Source organism: Sorex araneus, chromosome 4, assembly GCF_027595985.1.
Source record: "Sorex araneus isolate mSorAra2 chromosome 4, mSorAra2.pri, whole genome shotgun sequence".
Taxonomy (NCBI): Eukaryota; Metazoa; Chordata; class Mammalia; order Eulipotyphla; family Soricidae; genus Sorex; species Sorex araneus.
In genome coordinates, this window is record NC_073305.1 from 57,994,854 (window position 1) to 58,015,064 (window position 20,211).

A 20,211-nucleotide genomic window follows, 5' to 3' on the forward strand; every position below is an offset into this window, starting at 1 on the left:
GAATGATTTCTTAGGAGCATCTACCTTGGGTACATGATGAGTACTTGGTAGAATCTTAGCAAACGCCCTAGAAGTTCTTTTTTTGGCTGAAAAAATGTTAGGAACTACTTAACTAGCTAGCCAGAGTGGAAGTGGAGTAGATACTTAGCCCAGCAGATGCATAGCACTTTGGGGGATAGTATAGAGTTATAGACCAGAGTGACTCGCTGGTCAGGGTTGAAGTGGTATCTCCAGTCTGGTCCTGGAAGTGCTAAGTTCTGGGTTTACTAAGCTAAAGCTTTCAGAATCAAGTCATTCTGTGCTGTGAGCTGTGCCCTGAGTCAAAAAAGTGTCCAGGTTGGATAGCCCTTGTTGTTTGATTCCCAAACTTATGGACTGGGGTTTGTTCCTGAAAAAAATTTTTCCCCTGATATATAACATAATTGGAGAATATCGTGGTGGATTTCTTTAGTTACTGTGAAGCTCATTTACCTCTCAGTTCTGAAAATGTGAGTGATGTGTTCAGTGCTTGCCATTTTTTGCTTGCCAGGCATGCACTTTGGTTTTGAAATGGGCATTATTACGAGTTATTAAGGAAAGAAAGTATGACAGGACTCAATAAGCCCAGCAAACCCTCTCCCAAAGTAAACAAAATATAAATAATAAGCTTGTATTAATCTATGTAGAATCATTTTGATTTACCTAACACAGCTTGTAACTTAATATTTATTTTTCTGCTTGAATAGGACTAGCTTTCTTTTTGCTACACAATAACCAGTGTTTATGTAATCTTAAGTGCTAGTCTCTGTAGCATGTCAGAGATTCCCTCTACATTTTCCAGTAAGTGCTACCCTGACTCTGATTTTATTTTGGACTCTTGCCAATAGTGGGAGGGGGTAGAGTCACATGTGCAATTGCTTTCTGTTAAATGATTTCATTCTTAATTTTCTGCCAGGCATGTAGAAACTTCTTATTTGTGATGTTGACTTTTGAGCAGGGGGAGTAGCTCTTAACTCAAATTTTTATCACTCCTAAAGTTACATTTTGAGAATAGTTGTGGTACAGTGTCATTCATCAAGATTTGATAGCAATGCCTATTTCAGAACTAGGACAACTTGGGGGCACTTTATACCTTTTTTTTCTTATTTTACTTAAACCATAGGATTATTGGAAGAAAGGCAATTGAATGAATTAATCATGGGACCAGACGATAAATGAAAAACTCAGATAAGCAACTGAAATAAACAAATAGGGTTGAATTGAGTCACAGTTCTTGTGTGAAGAGCCAGTTGCTGTTTATATAACATGTTGTTGATATTTAGGAATATCTTCCAGAATTCTCATTCAAAATTAGACATTGGGGTTTCATTGATGGGTTTTCCTCATAATGGCAATATAATAAAACACATATAAATAAAAACAAATGTGTCCACATAGCCTGGGTGACATAAAACCTCTAGGTCTGGCTGCATGTAGCATGATGGTTACCAGTGTGAAGTCTCTGAACTCATTTGGACCTTAGTGTGGATCATTAAAGATTCAAATGGAACACACAATTGTACAAGATGGACAGATTCCTTGCTGTTGACACTGCCACAAACTCTCAATATCTTTCTTTTCTGGTGATGTTAAAGAATCAGGAGACTTGATTTATTAAGAGCCAAATTATTAAAATAGAGAGAGCTGACTAACTGATTTTCAGTTGTTACTACTAAACGTTTGAAGCCAGGAGCCATGTTTTGTTTTTGTTTTTTATTTTTGAAAGGCACATCTGAGTAAAGTGAACCTTGGTATATTTCAGATTTTCATCACATATGTCTAATGAGCCTTAGTATAAACCAATTTAGAAAGGTGCTATTTTCTTGAACCTGTTGTTTTATTTCAGACAGTTGTGAACAGTGTCATAGTTAATGGCATAGGATGGCTGTTCATTTTTGTTCCTTTTACCTTAGTACCCGATTAAAAACTAGAATCTGATTTTTGCTATCACTTATTTTAGAGTATTATAATAAGCAGAAGTTAAGTTATTTTGTTTCTCTTCCTGACCTATTTTATTTTTCTTTTTTTCTTTTTAATTGTTGGATCACCAAGAGATAGAGAGTTTCAAAGCTGTTTGTGGTCGGTACAGTCATACAGTGTTCCAGCACCCATCCCTCCGCCAGTGTTATGTTAGTTTTCATGAGCTGGTTTTGCATTCTTTTTTCTTTTAAATTGCCTGTGAGTTTTAGTAATCTATTTGCTTAAAAAAAAAGAAGTTGCGGCTCTACATTAGGTCTCTTTATCACTTCAGATGATGAAAAGTATTTTTATTTTGGTAGTTGGGACAATAAAGTACATTTGAATATGATAAAATAGGTAATCTACTGTAATATAAGCTATTGTATTTGAGGTTAGCTGAGTATCACAAACAACTAGAAGAATGATTTGTGATGCAGTGGTTACAAAGGAATGCACTTCTTGATTCTACTTTTATGGGACGCTCACTAAGTACTTTTTACTACAATTAATTGAAATGCAAGCACAAAGAAGATGAGAGACTGATCAGAATATTTAATTACTCTTAGCTATAATTTTATACTTTTGTCCATTGTAGGCATAAAAAAGATAAAGATTTATTCATTTTAGAGTATTGTGTGAGATTTAATGTTCTTAAATGCTCTTTAAAATTTAGAGAAAATTATACTTGATAGAGATTTCGCCATCCTTGAGGGATCTTTAATTTGTTTGTTGTGTGGGTAGTTATAACAGATATAAACAGCCCGATTAACTGCTTTTCTACCATTTTGGAAACAAGTCGTTTGGATTTGAAAATGTGTTTGTCACTTATTTTTAATCAACTTATTTTTGGAAATAATTTTGGCAAAGAACTAGGGCTTTTTCTGTGAGAGCCATCATCCCTAATCCTCATCCTGTAATTTTCATGCTGGCACTGAAGAATTGGAATTTCTTTGCTCTGTTGTTTTCAGTTTTGGATGGAAGTGACTTGTCTCAGGCTCTTAAATGCTTTGGACTGTATGTTTTTGTTTGCTTGTTTTGGGGTCACACCCCATGGTGCTAAGTAAGGGGAGGGCTACACTGGGGTCTATGCCCTGGGAATTTTGTGGGGCAAGGGTTTAATCCTGGCCTTCCTACTGCAAGCTGGCTCTAAGTCCTTTGAGCTGTCTCTCTGGGTCTCATTTCTCTGGGATGACCCAGAATTATATATACAGTTAAGTGGAAATGTCCTCAAGTGTCACTACATATTTTGCTTTTGGTACACTGTATTTGGCCTGTTGTAGATGGAACACTGGGCTGTTAATCATAAACTTCCTCTGGTTCCACCTCTGTACAACCTCTGCTATTGAAATACTTTTTCCTTTAAAAGATTAGGACTAGAAAGCTTGTAACTGTCTCATGGTGAGTCAATAAAATTAAAAAAAAAAAGATTAGGACTAGTTTGGCATCAAGTAAATTCTGTCAGTTCAGTAAGTTAGCTCAAAGAGTAATGTGGAGGAATGCTGTGGTTATTTTGAAAAGTTGGTCCAGGCCCAAATCTTCCTTTCTTGGCGGGCACCTCAAATTTCATTCATTTTCATGTGGACCAGATGCATATGTAAATGGATCACCTTTGTCAGAAACAATAAAACATTAGTTGCACACTTTAATTTCAATCCACACACTTGCCATTTGAAAAGAAAAACGTTCTTTATCAATATGTAAGGACATTTTATTTTTATACCAAGTAGATGCAGTGACCCTTTTATTCTATTTCCTAGGCAGTGAAGCCTAGGAAAAGAAACCTACATCATGAAATCTGTTGAATATAGTGTTTAGATGTGCTGGTTTCTATGTATAAGAAATGTTTACCCTACAAATTAACAGGAATACTTGACACAGCTTGAAAGTTCACTGCTCCCCCAGTCAAAATTTGTGTGAGACACAGAGCGTAGGGATTACGTAGAATCCTCCTAAAGATGCAGTTACAGCAAATGGGATACACATCTGCTTTTACATTCCTATAATAAAAGCCTTTATTGTTAGAACCGGGTAGATCTTGAAAATTAAATCATGCACATAGCACATAGTTTCATTGATGTCTTAACTGGTGGTAACTCAGGATATTTTTATAGGCTTGGATTGGGCCTTTGGGTCTGGAAATAGTTTTATCTTTTTGCTGCGGGCTGAAATTGAGGTAGACTCCACAGAAGTTCTGGGAGGTGGTAGTTTATGGAAATTCTCTCATGAAAATACCTGTCACTCGTGTAGCTGTCTGCATAGCAACCAGCCTGACTTAAGATTGCGCCTGCTGAGGGAGGCGGAGGCATCACTGGCTAGTTAGTGCTATTGGTTTTGAAATCTCTACTTTCATCCTGTCATAATTGAGAGACTTATTCTCCTATGTGGTGGGAGCACTCAATATTTCCTTCCTAAACTCATTTCAATATTAGACTGTCCAGACCTTGAACACTGCCTGAGTTTGATAAGTTTCAGTGCCCAGATGTGTTCCTGTGTGTGTGTTTGTGTGTGGTGTGTGTGCACACTACAGACCACTCTTAAGTGTACAGCAGTGTACATGCTTGACTTTTTTTTTTTTTTTTTTGGTGTGTGTGGGGGGTACACCCTGCACTCTGGAATGACTCCTGGTAGGCTCAGGGACTGTATTGGGATGCCAGGGATTGAACTTGGTTGGGCTGTGTCATACCTGGTTATGCACAGGGGTTACTCCTGGCTCTGCACTCAGGAATTACTCCTTACGGTGCTAGGGGGACCATTTGGGATGTTGATAATCGAACCCAGGTAAGCCGAGTGCAAAGCAAACGCCCTATTCACTGTGCTATCACTCTAGCCCCTCCTTTGTATGTTTTACCCTGGTTACATCACTGCTATTCTGTTTCCTCGAGGCATCATATAGCACCACTAAAATGCCTCCTGAGCTTTTTGCTGATTGAGGATTTCAGCTCCATAAAACATCATGGGTTCTGTGCCGGAGAACTTGCTAGAATATATGTTTGTGTGACACTAACCCCTCCCTCTTATTAGTCACATGATAACCATAGGTGGATTTACACTTCTTGTCTCTTCTGAAGAGTGGAACTACATATTTTCATAAGCATGCTCCATTTTTAATTGTATAATTAAGTTGCTGATATAAGCAAGTATGTAATTTCACATTAAGGTAAGGATCTGTAAAGGCATGCATTTGCATAATTTAATTTTCTGCACAGAAGATATTGAAAATCAATACTATGATTCATAGCCTTACCATATCACTGCCATGTTGCTGTTGGTTGGCTGCTTGAGCTTAAAAGAATACAAAAAGTATTAAAATTGATTGAATGTGGTGTGCTGAGTCTGTATCTTTACTTGGGAATCACAGATTGTTTCTCTTTGCAAATCTCTGCTATTTGCCAATAAGATATTAAGTTGTCCAACATATTCTATGCATATTTGAACCACTTTTTCAATGATGATTTTTGTTTTGTTTTTGATTTGGACTGAAGCAATAGCACAGCAGGTAGGGCATTTGCCTTGCACGCAGCCAACCTGGGTTTGATTTCTCCGTCCCTCTTGAAGAGCCCGGCAAGCTACCAAGAGTATCCCGCCCGCACAGCAGAGCCTGGCAAGCTGCCCATGGTGTATTCGATATGCCAAAAACAGTAACAACAAGTCTCACAATGGAAACGTTACTGGTGCCCGCTCAAGTAAATCAATGAACAACAGGATGACAGTAATACAGTTATTTTGGGTCCATCTGGCTCAGTGATAGGGACTGACTTCTCAGGGTGCTTAGGGATGATGCAGATCAAAGCCTTGCCTCCTGCATGCAAAGTATGTGCTCCAACCAGTTGAGTGATCTCTATCTGGCCCTCAAAGGATGATTTTTTAAAATGCTTTAAAAATGCATCTCGTTGCTGGATAAAAAAGTGTTGAAGCATTGTGTTTTGTTTTAAATGATGCAACTGCCAGTAAGTCATACTTGATGATGCTGCTGTTCAGGGAAAAAGAAAACACACATTACTGACATAGAAGAAATAAGATGAAAAATAAATATAGTCATCTTCAATGAATAGTCTGTGTGTAAGAAATCTAGTGCTAGATCATAAATTCCTTTGCTACTCTGTTCATTTCTGAGTTGCAGCCTTTAAAAATGTTACTGGGTAGTAAGGATAATTTTTCCAGCTTCCCACCCACTCCCCTTGTGTCACACGCAGCAATGCTCAGGGGTTACTCCTGGCTCTGCACTCAGGAATTATTTCTCATTGTGCTTGGGCTTGGGGGGCCATATGGGATGCCAGGGATGGAACCTGGGTCAGCTGCATGCAAGGCAAATGTCCTTCCTGCTGTACTATCACTCTAGCTTCTTGCATCACATGTTTGCTGTTCTCATGGGAAGCCAGTGACTAGAAAGCAGGAGTGGAGAGGAGAAGGTTGTGCTTCTGTTGGTGTTTATGTAACTTATCCATGCATTGTGGTGCACCCACAGAAAGAGATAACTTCTACTCTTGGTTCTAGCAGCACCCAGTGGGGTCAGGGACCATTCTCAAGAGACACTAGGCCCAGTGCTGATCCAGTCCAATAGTGCTGGGGACCATCAGGGATACCTCAGAAGTGCTTAGAGGAACCACACGGTGCTGGAAATAGAATGCAGGGCCTTCAACCCAGATCGGCTGAGAACTACTCATCCACCGGGAGCTTAGACCCCTTCACAAGTCAGGCAGCATGGCCCTTTGAGCCAGCTTTTCTGCCCATTTGTACCTTGTGTGTGCTACCTGCACTGTATCTCAATAGTAAGATGAAGACAGGGCCCGCCCATCTTCCTTGCATGGTCCTGAATTCTCTGTTACATCAGCAATGGGGCTATTTATGGAAAACTACATCTCAGTCCCTAGCGAACCTCTTCAGAGGGTTCAGCTTCTCAGCGTAGATCTCTTACGTCCCAGTGAGGTGTATGTGGATGGCTGGGTTTTGGGAGGATACAGATTCTAGTACTTTGCATTGTCATACTAGGGCTTGTTATATTTACTTCCCTTGTATCTGAAATTGGATGTACCTTTGTAGATTTTGCTCTCTTGCTCTTATGTTAGTGGACTTGGGGGAATACTTGCAGGTGTGAAACTCTGAAATCTGTGGCCTGCATCTAATCTAAAGAGAGATGGAATTATGAAATATATATAAATATCCTGGGATCTGGTAGAAAATCTCTGTGGCTTTGCCTTCCTGGCAGGACAGTTAATATAGCTGCCAGTGATGACACTGACTTACTGAGAGATGCTGCTGGCTGCCTTTTTCATCCTTTGTACCAACAACCCCAGTGATCTCAAAAGTTCTGGGAAATGTAAAGCACCTCCTTTTCAGGAAACAAAAGGGTGGAGTGGGCGTGGAGATTCCAACTTTAGATAATATCTTCTGTAAAGGATGCATGTAGAAATTAATAACATCCTGGAAGATAAACCATTCCCATATTTGTAATCTGGTTTATTTGTATTTGAGATTCCTGCCTCAAACTCTGGTTCAGTTCAGATTCTTTGTCTAATTTCATACCGGTGTGATTTCTGCTGCATGCTGCTGTTTTCTGCCCAGCCAGGTCATTTCTAGTCTTACAGCATCACCTGCCAGGTTACAGGCAATGCAGGGGAGAGTTGAGAATGTCAGAGTTGTAGGTTGCCAAGCAAGGAGGTTTGTGCTTCTTAAGGCTTGCTCCAAAATAGAGTCACCTGTAGAGCTTTAAAGGGAGGGGGAGGTCGGGGAAGAAGTGCTGTTATCTGGGTCCTACTCCAAACCAATGAAATTCAAAGGCAGGTGGAGGGCATCAGTTGTAGTTGTTAGTATGATTATAGCATCCGGAATTGGGAGTAACGAGAGTCTCTACCATGGTCTTTTCTGGATGGAGAAATTTGTGATCAGGCGTTGCAATGAGTTGTTTGACGGTCACTGTTAGTCATTGGAGGCATCTTTTGCTGGCAAGTCACAGGAAAGTGAACTTTGGCAGATGCTTAGTTTGAGTAAATATGAAACTGCCCCATGGGTTGTTTTCAAATTGGCTTTGTCATAGATTTAAGTTTTGTGAACCCGAATTGATTCAGAGGTTTTTGTTTCCTCTAGTTTATTCCATTTTCATCTCCTCCAGAGATACTGTAGTTGACCCACATCCGGTCTCACGAGGCTTCTGGCTCCCTGTCATAACAGTTTTAGGAAGAGAGAAAACTCTGCTGATTGGTCAGGTTCAAGTTCCACTAGGAATATGGTTTACCATGATTGGTGTCCAGCATACCAGCCTTACTGATGGAGCTGGCACTCTTTGCATGGTTCTCCAGTGCATGACTTGTGGCTGGCGTGGTGGGGTCTGGTGCTTACAGACTTGGTCTCTGAGATACATTTTCATTACGTTGGCAGGCATTTTACTTTATTCTAAGATTTCGACTTTCATTATTATTTGGAGTGGGGGCGAGGGGGCTTTGGCCATACCTCACATTCTCAGGGGCTTAGGTGCACAAGCGCCTCAACCTGTGAACTGTGTCCCTGGCCCTTATCAAGCATTTGACATGCACTCTGCCCAGGGCTTTGTGAAGTGCCTTTGATGAGAAGCTTGTGTGCTAGTCATAGTACTCCTATGAAAGTGGTACTTTAAGCTCCATTTTATAGACAAGGGAAGTGAGGCTCTATTTGGTTTGGTTTATTTTTTTTTAATTTTTTTTTGTGTGGCCCCATTTCCTTTCTCTTGCCTTTTTCTCTGTTTTATTGATAATTTGGGATTCCTCTTTAAAATCTGTATGAGTTGGTGGGCTTCTCTGGGACTTGTGGTTTCGGTTTTATCAGGTTCCATGGTGCCAGATGTGGGAAAAGTGTTCTGGGCTTATGAGCACCGTTTGCAGCCCTGGGCTTGGGGGGAGATGACCCGGGGCCCAGGGCCCTGGTTTCCCATATCTCATGTGTTTCTATGGGTAAAACTGCTCCTGAGGCCCCAATGGTTTCCACAAGCATGAAGGGGCCAACTTGCTAACAAACACGACCAGCAATGCAGAGCATGGTGAGGAAGGAACCAGGAGAAGAACTCATGGTCACTTGATGGAGAGGAGGGGACCGCAGTCACAGGGGAGCACCTGCTGTCCAGGTTCCAGCAACACCTATGGAAGAAGATATCTGGTCTGAAGATGCTTCTGGGGGACACTAATGGGCCAGGCCTGCAGGCGATGTCGAGGTCAAGCAAGCACTGGAGCGAGCACAGTGGGAGGCCTTTGGCTCCTGTGCAAAGCCTTGCCCTGGGATTGAGAAGTGTTGACTATCCAGCCAGTGAGATTTGACCGAGTGCTTTGCCAGAAAGAAGAGTCGGAGTTGGCGGAGAAGCAGGTGACTGATGGCCAGCGGCAGAGTTTGAGTCGGACCAAGCTGCCGAATGATTGGAAGGTATTCTTTCTCAGTCACTGCCTGGAAGAAGAATCAGGACTTGAAGATAGAGGATGCACGCAGGAGTCAAGGGGAGGAAAGCACTACTCTAGGGCCTCCAGGGGGCTCTGTTGTTGGGCCCCCCTCTCACTTCTGCAGTCTCTATCCACAGATAGGTGCCCTCAGTGGAGGCCCAGGGGCCAGAGGCAGTGGCCCCAGCCAGATGCTGCAGGTGCGGGCACCTGTCTGCTTCTGAGATCTTCCAACACGGATGGGTGTCAAATCCTGGACCCGGGCGGGTGGGGAGTAGACAGTATACTGTTGGCTGCTCCCTCCCCACGGCCTCAGTGTGAGCATGGGGCATGGAGGCTGTCACTGCTGATGACGCTTCAGCTTTCCTGTCAACACCCCGCTTCCCTGGCCCACCTTGGGCTTGCGGTTAACTGCTGGGATGTGGCCAGCAGCACCTTTAGACTGTCAACACTTTCTCAGGAAGGGTCTTTCTCTTCCAACATTCCATGTTAGAATCTAAGTCAGGGCCTCAACTGGGCCCTGGAAACTTGAGTCTTCTGAGCACAGGGTACAAAGATTCTCCCATTGGTCTCCGCTGGTGTCTTTGCCCTCTGTTCTCTGTTGTATCTTCTATTCAAAATGTCCCACTTCCACCATGTATTTCCTGGAAACCAGGCTAGTACCTGAAAAAGACAAATCTGGGCTTACTCATGTGCTCATAGTTTCATTATTAGGGCAGTGTACTTCCATGTTCTATCTCTGTGGTCAAGATACCCTTTTACTTCTTGACTGATACAAGGAGGATTATTTGGGGATCATGGATCTCGTGTGAACTGGTAATTATTTAGTGGGGGAAAAAACGTCTATTAGGAAGTGGGTTTTTTTTTTCTTTCTGGGTCACACCCAGCAATGCACAGGAGTTACTCTTGGCTGTGCACTCAAGGAATTACTCCTGGCAGTGCTTGGGGAACCATACTGGATGCTGGGAATCGAATCCCGGTTGGCCGAGTGCAAGGCAAACGCCCTACCTGCTGTACTATCACTCCAGCCCAGGAAGTGGGTTTTTTTTTTTCTTTTTTGGGTCACACCTCTCGAAGCACAGGGGTTACTCCTGGCTCATGCACTCAGGAATTCCTCCTGGTGGTGCTCAGGGGACCATATGGGATGCTGGGAATCAAACCCAGGTCGGCCGCATGCAAGGCAAACGCCCTACCTGATGTAGTGGGGGGTTTTGATGTTTGTTTTTTTGGAGGGGGTGGCACACTCAGTGCTCCGTGAGGCTTTTCTCCTGGCTTTGAGCTCAGGCAGGGATCACTTCTTGGAAGCCTTGGGAACCACGTGTATTGTCGAGGATGGAACCTGGTGGTGGTGGCGGGGGGGCAGTCACTGTGTATAAGGCAATGCCTTACAAATGGCCTACCTGATGTAGTATTGTTCCCGCCCAGAATTTTGTTTCTGACCTGGCAAAACTTTGAATATTAATGTCCATGACTCTGAATGGCTCATGCACAAAATTGTAGGATGCTTGGATGGAAGGTACTTAACTTGGATTTATACTTTAAAAATGATGACGAAGGTTTGACTTAGGTATTCAGAATTTGGACTTACGTGTTCAGAATCTAGGAGCTGTCAAAAATGCTACCAGCTTTATGTTTTATAAGTGTTTTTGCATTTTAGAGGATTTCTTTTTCCCTTTAAAGGGACTGTCTCTATGGAAGATCTTTGTTTCTTTGTTCTTGTAAAGCCTATGTTTGCAATTGACATGTAAGCATAAAATAAGATACTCTATATGTTTCCTTATTTTTCTCCATAATTGTCACATTATCAACGAAGTACCTACTCATCATGGTGAGATGATTATTCTTACTTTGACTAAATTGAAATAGAGAAGGTATTATGTTTGCCTGGTGCCACCTTAATCTTAAATGGAATATACATTTCAATTCACCATTTTCTTGTCTTTTTAAAGCACTTGATTTTGTTTGGGTGTATTCATTTTAATATTAAAACAGACAGGTGGGATGTATTATTGAAAGTGTAATCGAATTCATTTTGGATTCTGGGCACCTTTGATAGTTGTCTTCTTACACGTGAATACCTTCTGATGTGGGATTATGGCAAGAGAAATTCTCTTTTACAGAGTAGTTTGTAGGGTATGCCCTCCCTGGAACACTGCAGGTAGAGGGATTCGCTCTAGAATAGGACAGAGGATTAGGCTCATTTTGGAATTTCAAAAACTGCATCGTGGTTTCTTTCATGAGCATTGTTCACCTGGAGCATTGGGGGCATGGGTGTCTAAGTTTCGCATTCTTAGGTGTGACAAGCGGGAGTTCCAAGGACTGTGGATGTTGTCTTTATTACCGGTTGCACGTTGGCATGCTTGCATTTGCTTTTCTGATTTGCTGCAGGCTTAACTGCATAATCAGCACAAAGTACTTTGGTGTCTCCGAGGCCTAATTCTTCAGTGTCTAAAAGAGGGAGGATCACCTCTTGCTCTCTCAAGCTCCAAGGACGCTCTTGCTCTTTAGCAAACCACCATGAGGCTCTGAGACCTTTTGCCCTAATTATACCTGTCTGTTATTAGTACCTTAACTGCAACTTCCAGGTCTACGCGTTGTGGGACCTGGGACAACCTAAGTCACTTCACTCCAAGCTTTAGTTTGTTACCTAGGAAATAAAGTAGTCTAGCCGTTAAAACTACTATTCCTACTGCTAGGTGGTAGCTTGCAAATGCGTCGAGGTATGTTGTTCAGTGCTTTGTGCACTGTGCTTGCGGGCATAGAGGACGATTGCGAACTGGTGTTAATAGTAATCGTGGTAGTCTCCGTTCTTATAGCCCCATAGCCTGTACTTCCAGGAAATGTTAGGTCACTCCCTGTTTTCAACCCCAGGGTGATGCTTGTCTCACTGGAACTCTCCTCTCTTGCAGCGCTGACAGAAGGCTACGCGGGCACCTTGCACGAGAACAGACACGGGAGCTCGGCACAGGTTCGAAGGCGTAAGGCCTCAGGTGACCCATACTGGGCTTACTCGGGTGAGTTGACTCATCAGGATCACACAGGCCGGCTAACAACCCATAAAACTCACTGTAAACCACCCTTAGACTCACTCTCACACCTAACTTCGGTTTGTTCACATCCTTTGTACTTCACTAAAAGCTGAAACATTTGAGTCTGTTTTTTTCTCTGGGTTGTTAAGTACCTTAATTTATTTCTCCCACCTGTTTTCTCAGCCTGGTTTTTCCCCTCAATTTGCATTTATTTCAGAACTTTCCTTGTTAATGAGTTATTGTACCAAACTAGTAATTTTCCAAAGACACCACCTTTTTCATTTTGGGCTTTTCAGTTGCTGTAATTTCTGAAAGCAGAAAATACAAAACAAATCTCGAGCTGCCAATTGTCTACTAAATATTATAATACTTTACAATATCAAAATGATCTATTATGTGCTGTTAAGAAATGCAAAATTATTTTCAGATCAAATCTTGTTAGTTGACTATAGTTCAACCCTCTAATCTTTGGCTTTCTGTACACCTTTTCTTTTTCATTTCTATTGTTCGCTTTTCAGACAGTGAAGAGAAAGGACAGTGTCATAAGTGTGTTGCATATTCTATTGGAAATAATATTCTTGTCTTTTGTGTGTGTGTTGGGGGGTGGTTGGGCCACATGGACTATATTTAGGACTTACTCTTAGCTCTGTGCTCCGGGATCCACTCCTCGCAGGGCTAGGGGTAATCATATGTGGTGCTGTGTACCTAATTGGGGTTGGCCGAATGCAAGATAAGTAACCTACCTGCTGTACTATCTCTCTAGCCTCAATTTTTATTTTGGTAATATTTGCCTCCCAAGTGATGCTCAGGGGCCCAAATGCCACCCCTGGTAGCTTTTGGCTACTTGGGCCACTGTTGTTCAGTGAAAGGACCCAAGAAGGTGGTACTACTTGGGTCTTGTGGTGCTAGGATGGCCCACCCTGGCATAACTGGAGGCTACAAAGCCATACCTAATGCGTCAATTTTTCTGTGTGATACTGGCGATATCACTGGCGTGGGGCACATGTGAAAATTAATCCTGGTGCTATCTCCTAGATCCATTTTCTTATCCTTTGAAGAGGAAAAAACTCGAAAATCTTCAAGAACATACAGATTTTTCTAGACTCTGTTGTAGAAACTTCTCCAAATGTGATAGATGGATTGTTATTTCTAAAAAGGGTCTGGATGCTCACAATAATATGGAAAATATATTGTAGCTAATTAATGAGAAGTGCTTGAGGAAGATAGACCACTTTAGAAATTACTTTGGCACTGACTAATTCAAATCCTTTATATAAAAAGGCTTGGAGACATGGGTATTAGTCTTAATAATAAATCTGTATATTATGCAATATTGTTGCAAATAGAATGGAAGGTATTATTTTCATAATGCTCTGGTTTTAAATCCTGAATTTTCTTCTGCACATCCTGTTAAATTTATGTCAGTATAAAATTTATAGTCCTGATCTTTAATTACACCTTATCTATTGGCTTTTTTGCATCCTTTTGTCTATTGATAAATCTCCTGCCCCTACAGGGAGAATAGCCTATCTGTTTTGTTTTGCAAGGAACAGATAGTGATTCTGAAGTCTTCCATCACACCCAGTTCCTTGTGACTAGAATTATCTAATTAGTGCCTTTCTGTCACTATTTCTGATAAATGAAGAAAATCAAGGGATGAAGGCCAAAATTTTATATATATGTATATATACATATACATATATATAAAAGCATCTTGCATCTTGCCAAGAAACTCAAATAAAATTTATCATTTTGTACTCTGTGGTTCCTTATTAGTTAGAAGAGGCATAAAGTGGACTGCTATTTACAGTTCATCAATTTAGAATAATAATGCCATTATTCAGGATATTGGAAGCTATTTCCCATCAGCATCTTCAGTGGCAAGTGGTAGTGGAAAAAGACAAGGCCTTTTTCTGTTCTTTCTTGAGAACTGGCATGTGAGTGTCACAATTTTTGTGATGGAGCCTTTGTTGTTATAGTAACTACGATCGACTTAAAGGATCTCTCTTCTATTTAGAGGGGTTGTGGAGTGCATAGTGTCTGGACATACGGAGTTGCACTTTTGGTGGCGTTGAGGGTTGATGTACCTTTCTGTAAACATCCAGATAAATATGCCCTTTAACTCTCACAGGGCTTGTGGTCCCTGTTGCAGCCTCTCATCTTTCCCTTTGCAGGACAAAATGCTGTTATGGAACTGGGAATAGACTAATAAGGTCTAGTACGAAGTTTACTTATGAACCCTGGGATTTGAATTTTCCATACTTTTCATGAGTCAAGGAAGATACCTCTTTTCAGCCCACTTCTCCTCCTCCACACTTACAAATCGAGAAAATAATCTTATTTCAGAGACTAATAGTACCATTCCTGGCTCTTTAGATAGGGTATTTAGGCTATTAGTTTGTTTCTGTTCTGTTTTTGAGTTTTGTTGGTTTTGTTTGAATCAAGTTAGCCATCTAATATTTTTTTATATGGACTGATTTGGCAGCACTCGTGAAACCACTTGCTAGGCATAATGTGACACTGAAGAAGAAATGGATGAGAAAAATAGCAGTTGATGGTATGTTTCTTTAATGCCTGAATTCTCATTTCTTCTGAAAATTCCTTGGTAATGGTGGTCGTTTCATGTCTGAGTCCAAGAAAATCTTGTTCTCCTTCTGAGGAAACTTGTGATCCATCAGAGAAGTTCCTTAATGAAAGGGCAGGAAGTTGTTGCTTCTTTCAGTACTAAAATCAGCATCTTAAAACTTCATCAAATTTTATACAAGACTCTTTCCTAGGGTGTAAACCCTTCTCAACAGGTATGCCTGTTGCTGGAAAAATGAGACTTCCAAGAGAAAGACTTACTGCAGAGGAAAATGCTTATAATTTAACCAAAGTTTATTTTGGTTTAACTTAAATGTCATTCCATTTATATATTGATTTGTCTTCTTTCCTTTTTAAGGAATGCCGTTGGTGCCTTGAGGGTATGTTACATGAGAGTATGACTTTTGAAATTTATCAGTAGACCATGATTCAAAGGTTTAATTTCTTAATATCTTAATGATATTGGTCCATCTATAAAATGGGCATAATATTTCTTCGCTTATAGAATTGCTATGAAGATAAACTGAGAAATACTAGAAATTTAATAAATTTCTGGCCTAAATTGCCTACTATTATTTCTTGCTATTTAAAAAAATCACTTTTTTAAATTTGCTGTTGATTTTTTGCAATTATAAGTGGATAGTTATGCCTAACAGAGGTGGGTTTTTTTTTTTTTTTTTTTTTGGACAGTTCCAATTTTCACTGCCCCCCAAATGAAGCAACCTAAATGCTTTTGATCTAGAATTGCACTGTTTTGGAGAGATTGAACATTAGCAAACAACTTTCAAGTTTAGGTCTAGACCAATTACCCACTTATCATGTGTTTTATGAGTATAAAATTTTATTGGGAACCCAGCCATGACACACCATTCCTTTGAGTGCTTGAGTTGAGTAGTTGTTAAGAGTGTCTGATGGAAGTCTAGAATATTTTAATTTGGCTCTTTTATTAAAAAGGTTTGCCTTTTCTGTAAGTCTGAGTCTTTGAGGAAATGTTAAGATGTTAATCTTATGCATATACAATTCTGGAAGATGTTTTTGGGAAGGGACAAGTTCTTTATATTACTTTTAGAGGGAATAGTTTAGGCAGGTCTATACTTTGGATTTCTAGTGATTCTGACAGTCCTGCAAAAGCCTCAGAGAGGTGAAGGAATGGGATATACTAAAGGAATGGATGAGATGGATTTAGAGGGTGAGTGGGCATTAGTGATTCTGAGGTCTCTGGGTTCCTTGTACTTCTCATCAGTTGCCCTTGTGTGGGTTGAGTCTGGTGAACGATGCTGAGCAGGTTATGTCAGGAACATCCCACTCCTGTTTACTGAGGAAAGTAATCATGGCAGTTGTTGGTGTAGTTTTTGACTTTAAGACTAAAAAAGCTATTTCTGTTTCATTGCATCACCTTGGTTACTGAATACATCTTGTTTATGTTAGCAGCATTTAAGAGCTTGGCTTTGGAAAGCTTACCAAACAGTGCTCTTGCACACACCTATAGGGAATTGTTTATGAGGAGTTAGAGCTAATGTGTTTGTAATCTAGTCCCATTGTGATCATCTGAACATTTGTTGTCTTGCTGGTTCTTAATTTTTTTACTGTATAATGGGAGGTCCTGATAACTTTGTTCCTAAGAATATGATTAGGAGATAAGAAGTGAAACACTAAGATACTATTATTGTCAACATTTAATAACAACAGTGGAATTTTAAGATTGCTTGAAATCGTTGGATTTATTTTCATTATTCTAAGTCTTAAGGAAAAAAGGGGGAATTTCTTTTGATACTTCACACAGAATTATGCTTGAGAACGAGGTAGTTTGATATTTCTCATTGAAAATATTAAAGCAATTTGTTCTCTGTTTGTCTCACTTGGCGAGATACAGATATTTTTCTGTGCTATTTGAGGTGATGACAGCTCATGAATTTTGGAGTTTGCCCAGTACTTCTGTAATAAAGAAGCGTGTGCTACATAGGTCGTCATAGTAAGGAAGTGAAATGAGAAACAAATCTGGAGCAAATTCAAATGAAAATGTGAAGCATTTTTATAAAGTTACCTTTTTTTCCCCTCCTACACCTCGAACTCTTAGAGAAAAACAGGTTGTGGTTTTTCCTTCTATTTTAATCTACTGCTTTCGTTTTTGTACATATAAAGACATGTATATCTCATGTTCCTTTTATATAGATGAAAACATTTATTTATTTTTTTCATAAAAGGGGCGCAGTGTCACCCATAAGAAATGCAAAACTAGATGTGTAATAGTCAAAAAGTTCACTGCAAGAAGTGTCTGGTATGGTGTACAGTATAAAGATCGAGCAGAATTATTCAAAGAGCCATTCCTGCCTGACTGTAGATAGGGGTGAGTCATCCAAGGTCCATTCTAATTGGCCACTGTATTGTTGAATTATTCAGCTATGAGTGGGCATAAAACGTTGTTCCTTGAGGTTGACTTTGAGGATTGTATAAAATGTGAGCACCTGGTATAATTTTTGGCCTCTGGAATGGAATAGGTATTTTTAGATTCTTAATTATATGCTACCTCGTTATACTATTCATAAGCATCTCATTTTGTAGATTTTGTTTTGGGGGGGCAGAAGGGGAAGCATGTCTAATTTCTCCAGCTAAATGTAGAATCCTTGAGTACAAGGGCTGTAACTTCCTTGTTTTTCAAGCTTTGTACTACATCATTTCATTTTGTGTCTATTTTAATGCACATTTTTAAAAGTGGGTAAATGGATGATGGACAAAATAAGATTCCAGCCAAAGCCCATGTTTGGGAACTCACTTTCGGGGTATCTTGCCATAAAATCCAGGTAAATGAATGGGTGATTTACAAAAGTTTTCACTGTTGGATTCTTTTAAGTAACAAGATCCCCTGGTGAACTTAAGATGTAATTAAATTCTTAAAATAACACTCCATGTCTATTTTAAATTATATATATACATATATATATGTATATGGGAAAGCAAAAATATATATGCCCACAGAAGCCTGCTTTTGTCACTAAAAGAATAGAAGGCATTGTAGAATGTCAAAGTTTAATGTTAATATTGTTGTTTTAAAGCCTTCTACAAAAGTGTCATAGGGAATCATTTTTCAGAAATAATTTATTTGTTATACAGGTCTTTTGCTATGCTTGAACCATATCTTTGGGGAGAGTAATCTGCCTTTTAAATCCCAGCTCAAAGGGGCTGTCACCACAGGGCTAGGATTGTAACTCAGTGGTAGACTGCGTGCTTTGCCATGTATGAAGCCCCTGGTTCCAGGCCCGACATAAAAAATAAATAAATGCGTCCTCCCTCTTCCCCCCAACAATTACTTAGGTCTTAACTGAACTTTAAAAAAAATTCTCTTTCTCCTTTATTAGTTAATTTCTAAGTTCTTATTAATCCCTTTGCACCTTTTAAGCAGGAGTTATTTATGTTTCTTCAGGTCATCTAGAAATTTTATTACCTGGGTTTTTGCAGTAATGGGAGGGTCCATCCATGCTTCTCAGATTTGCTTTTGCCACATTCTTGCCTTTAAGACAGATATCTAGGGTGACGTGTGAAATGCCTAGAAGCTTGATGTGATCTGTCAGTGATGGGGAACTGAAAGTAGTTCAGTACATTCAGAGCATATTGGGGGGTAGAGAAATTTAAGGAGATAATTGAGAGCAGAGGACTAGAACCATGAAGAGTCTTACAGATGGTGCCTACTAGTGATGGTTGAAAGCCATCATAGGGTTTTGCTGTGAAATTCTGTTGGCTATTGACAAAAATGGTTTTATGATTAAGTAGAGACAGTGGTTGTAGAATTAAGGATCAGTCAATGAAGAAAAGAGGACAGGATGAAGAATACTACAGTTTCTACTGTTATGGACTTGAGTTAAAGAAGAAATGTGGGGATTCATTAAGGTGGTACATGAGAGAGAAAGCAAAGTGAATTGTTGATCCCCAAGGAGTTTGACAGTGGCATTGTATTTGATTAAAAATGAGTAAATGATGAATATTGGGTTGGTTGTGAAGAGAACACATTTAACTTCGAGCCTGGTGAATATGTGGTGTAGTTCTTAGTTCATATCTTTAGTATACTTTAAGCTTTGTTTCTGAGTCAAAACTTTCCCTGTAAGTTTTGAGTTCCTCTGCTCCTGTTTAAATATTTTGAAATAGTAGGGCCTCAAGGTAGGGACTATATTGAAGAACAAACTGTCTTCTTTTAAGTACTCTTTTTCTTACACTTGATCTATGATTACAAGGATGGATAGTGTGAGAACAAACACATATGGTCATATATTAACCAAGGCTTTATGTATAAAAAAGAAAAGTGTGTTGCCAGATGCCTAAGAAACCTTGAGCATTTTCCAAGTTTTGGCTGTTTGACTTTTTCCCCCTCTCCACTATTTGAAAGAAATTGTTACAGCCTGTGATTGGGGTGGGGGAGGAGAGGGAGGGAGAAGGGGAAAGAGAGCATCCAAAATGGGCTGAGGTTATTCTTTGTGTGCTGTGGAGACCCAGGTTTAATACCTGGGACTGTGTAATTTCTGAGCACTGTTATGAGTGACTTGACCTTCCCCCACACCTCCCCCCCACACACACACAAAAAGAGAGAGAAATGGAACTGGGACCAGTAACCTTCAAGCAACACTAGGTGTGATTCAAAATTCAAACAATAATCAAAGAAACACATTTTATGACATCTTCCTTTGCTTTTTCTTAACAATAAAAACCCCTTGATATTTGGGTTGGGGAGATGGCTCCCAGGGCTGAAGTGCATGCTTCACTTGCAGGAATTCTTGTTTCAATTCCTGACAGTCCCTTAAATGTATCCCTGGGATTAGCCCCTGAGCACTACAAAGTGTGGCCTGAAAGCTAAAAGAAAATTTATTTTTAAATGACTAATTTTGCTATTTTAAAATAAGAATGAACTTAGTTTACTCGTTTCTTGCTTCTTTTCTTTGGGGTTGATTCACAGTATTTATAAAGTTAGTGGGCTCTTGTGGTGATGGGGATCAAGTCATGGGCCAGACACATGCAAGGCATCCCTGGACTCTATTCTATATTTTAAGATTGTGCTGACTGGACTGGAGCGATAGCACAGCGGGTAGGGTGTTTGCCTTGCACGCAGCTGACCCGGATTCGATTCTGCCGCCCCTCAGGGAGCCTGGCAAGCTACCAAGAGTATCCCACCCACAGGACAGAGCCTGGCAAGCTACCCATGGTGTATTCAATATGTCAAAAACAGTAACAATAGAGTC

General features: G+C 40.2%; 1 protein-coding gene across 3 annotated transcripts in view; it reads left to right on the forward strand.

Moving 5' to 3' along the window:
* The window catches only part of PTPRG (protein tyrosine phosphatase receptor type G), a 798,688-nt gene that overhangs the window by 176,111 nt on the left and 602,366 nt on the right, over positions 1-20,211 (forward strand). For all 3 annotated transcript variants that reach the window (XM_004616469.2, XM_055134736.1, XM_055134735.1), the window contains exon 2: positions 12,284-12,388. In XM_004616469.2, coding sequence (XP_004616526.1) covers positions 12,284-12,388 — 105 coding nt within the window. The remainder of the gene's footprint in view (positions 1-12,283; positions 12,389-20,211) is intronic.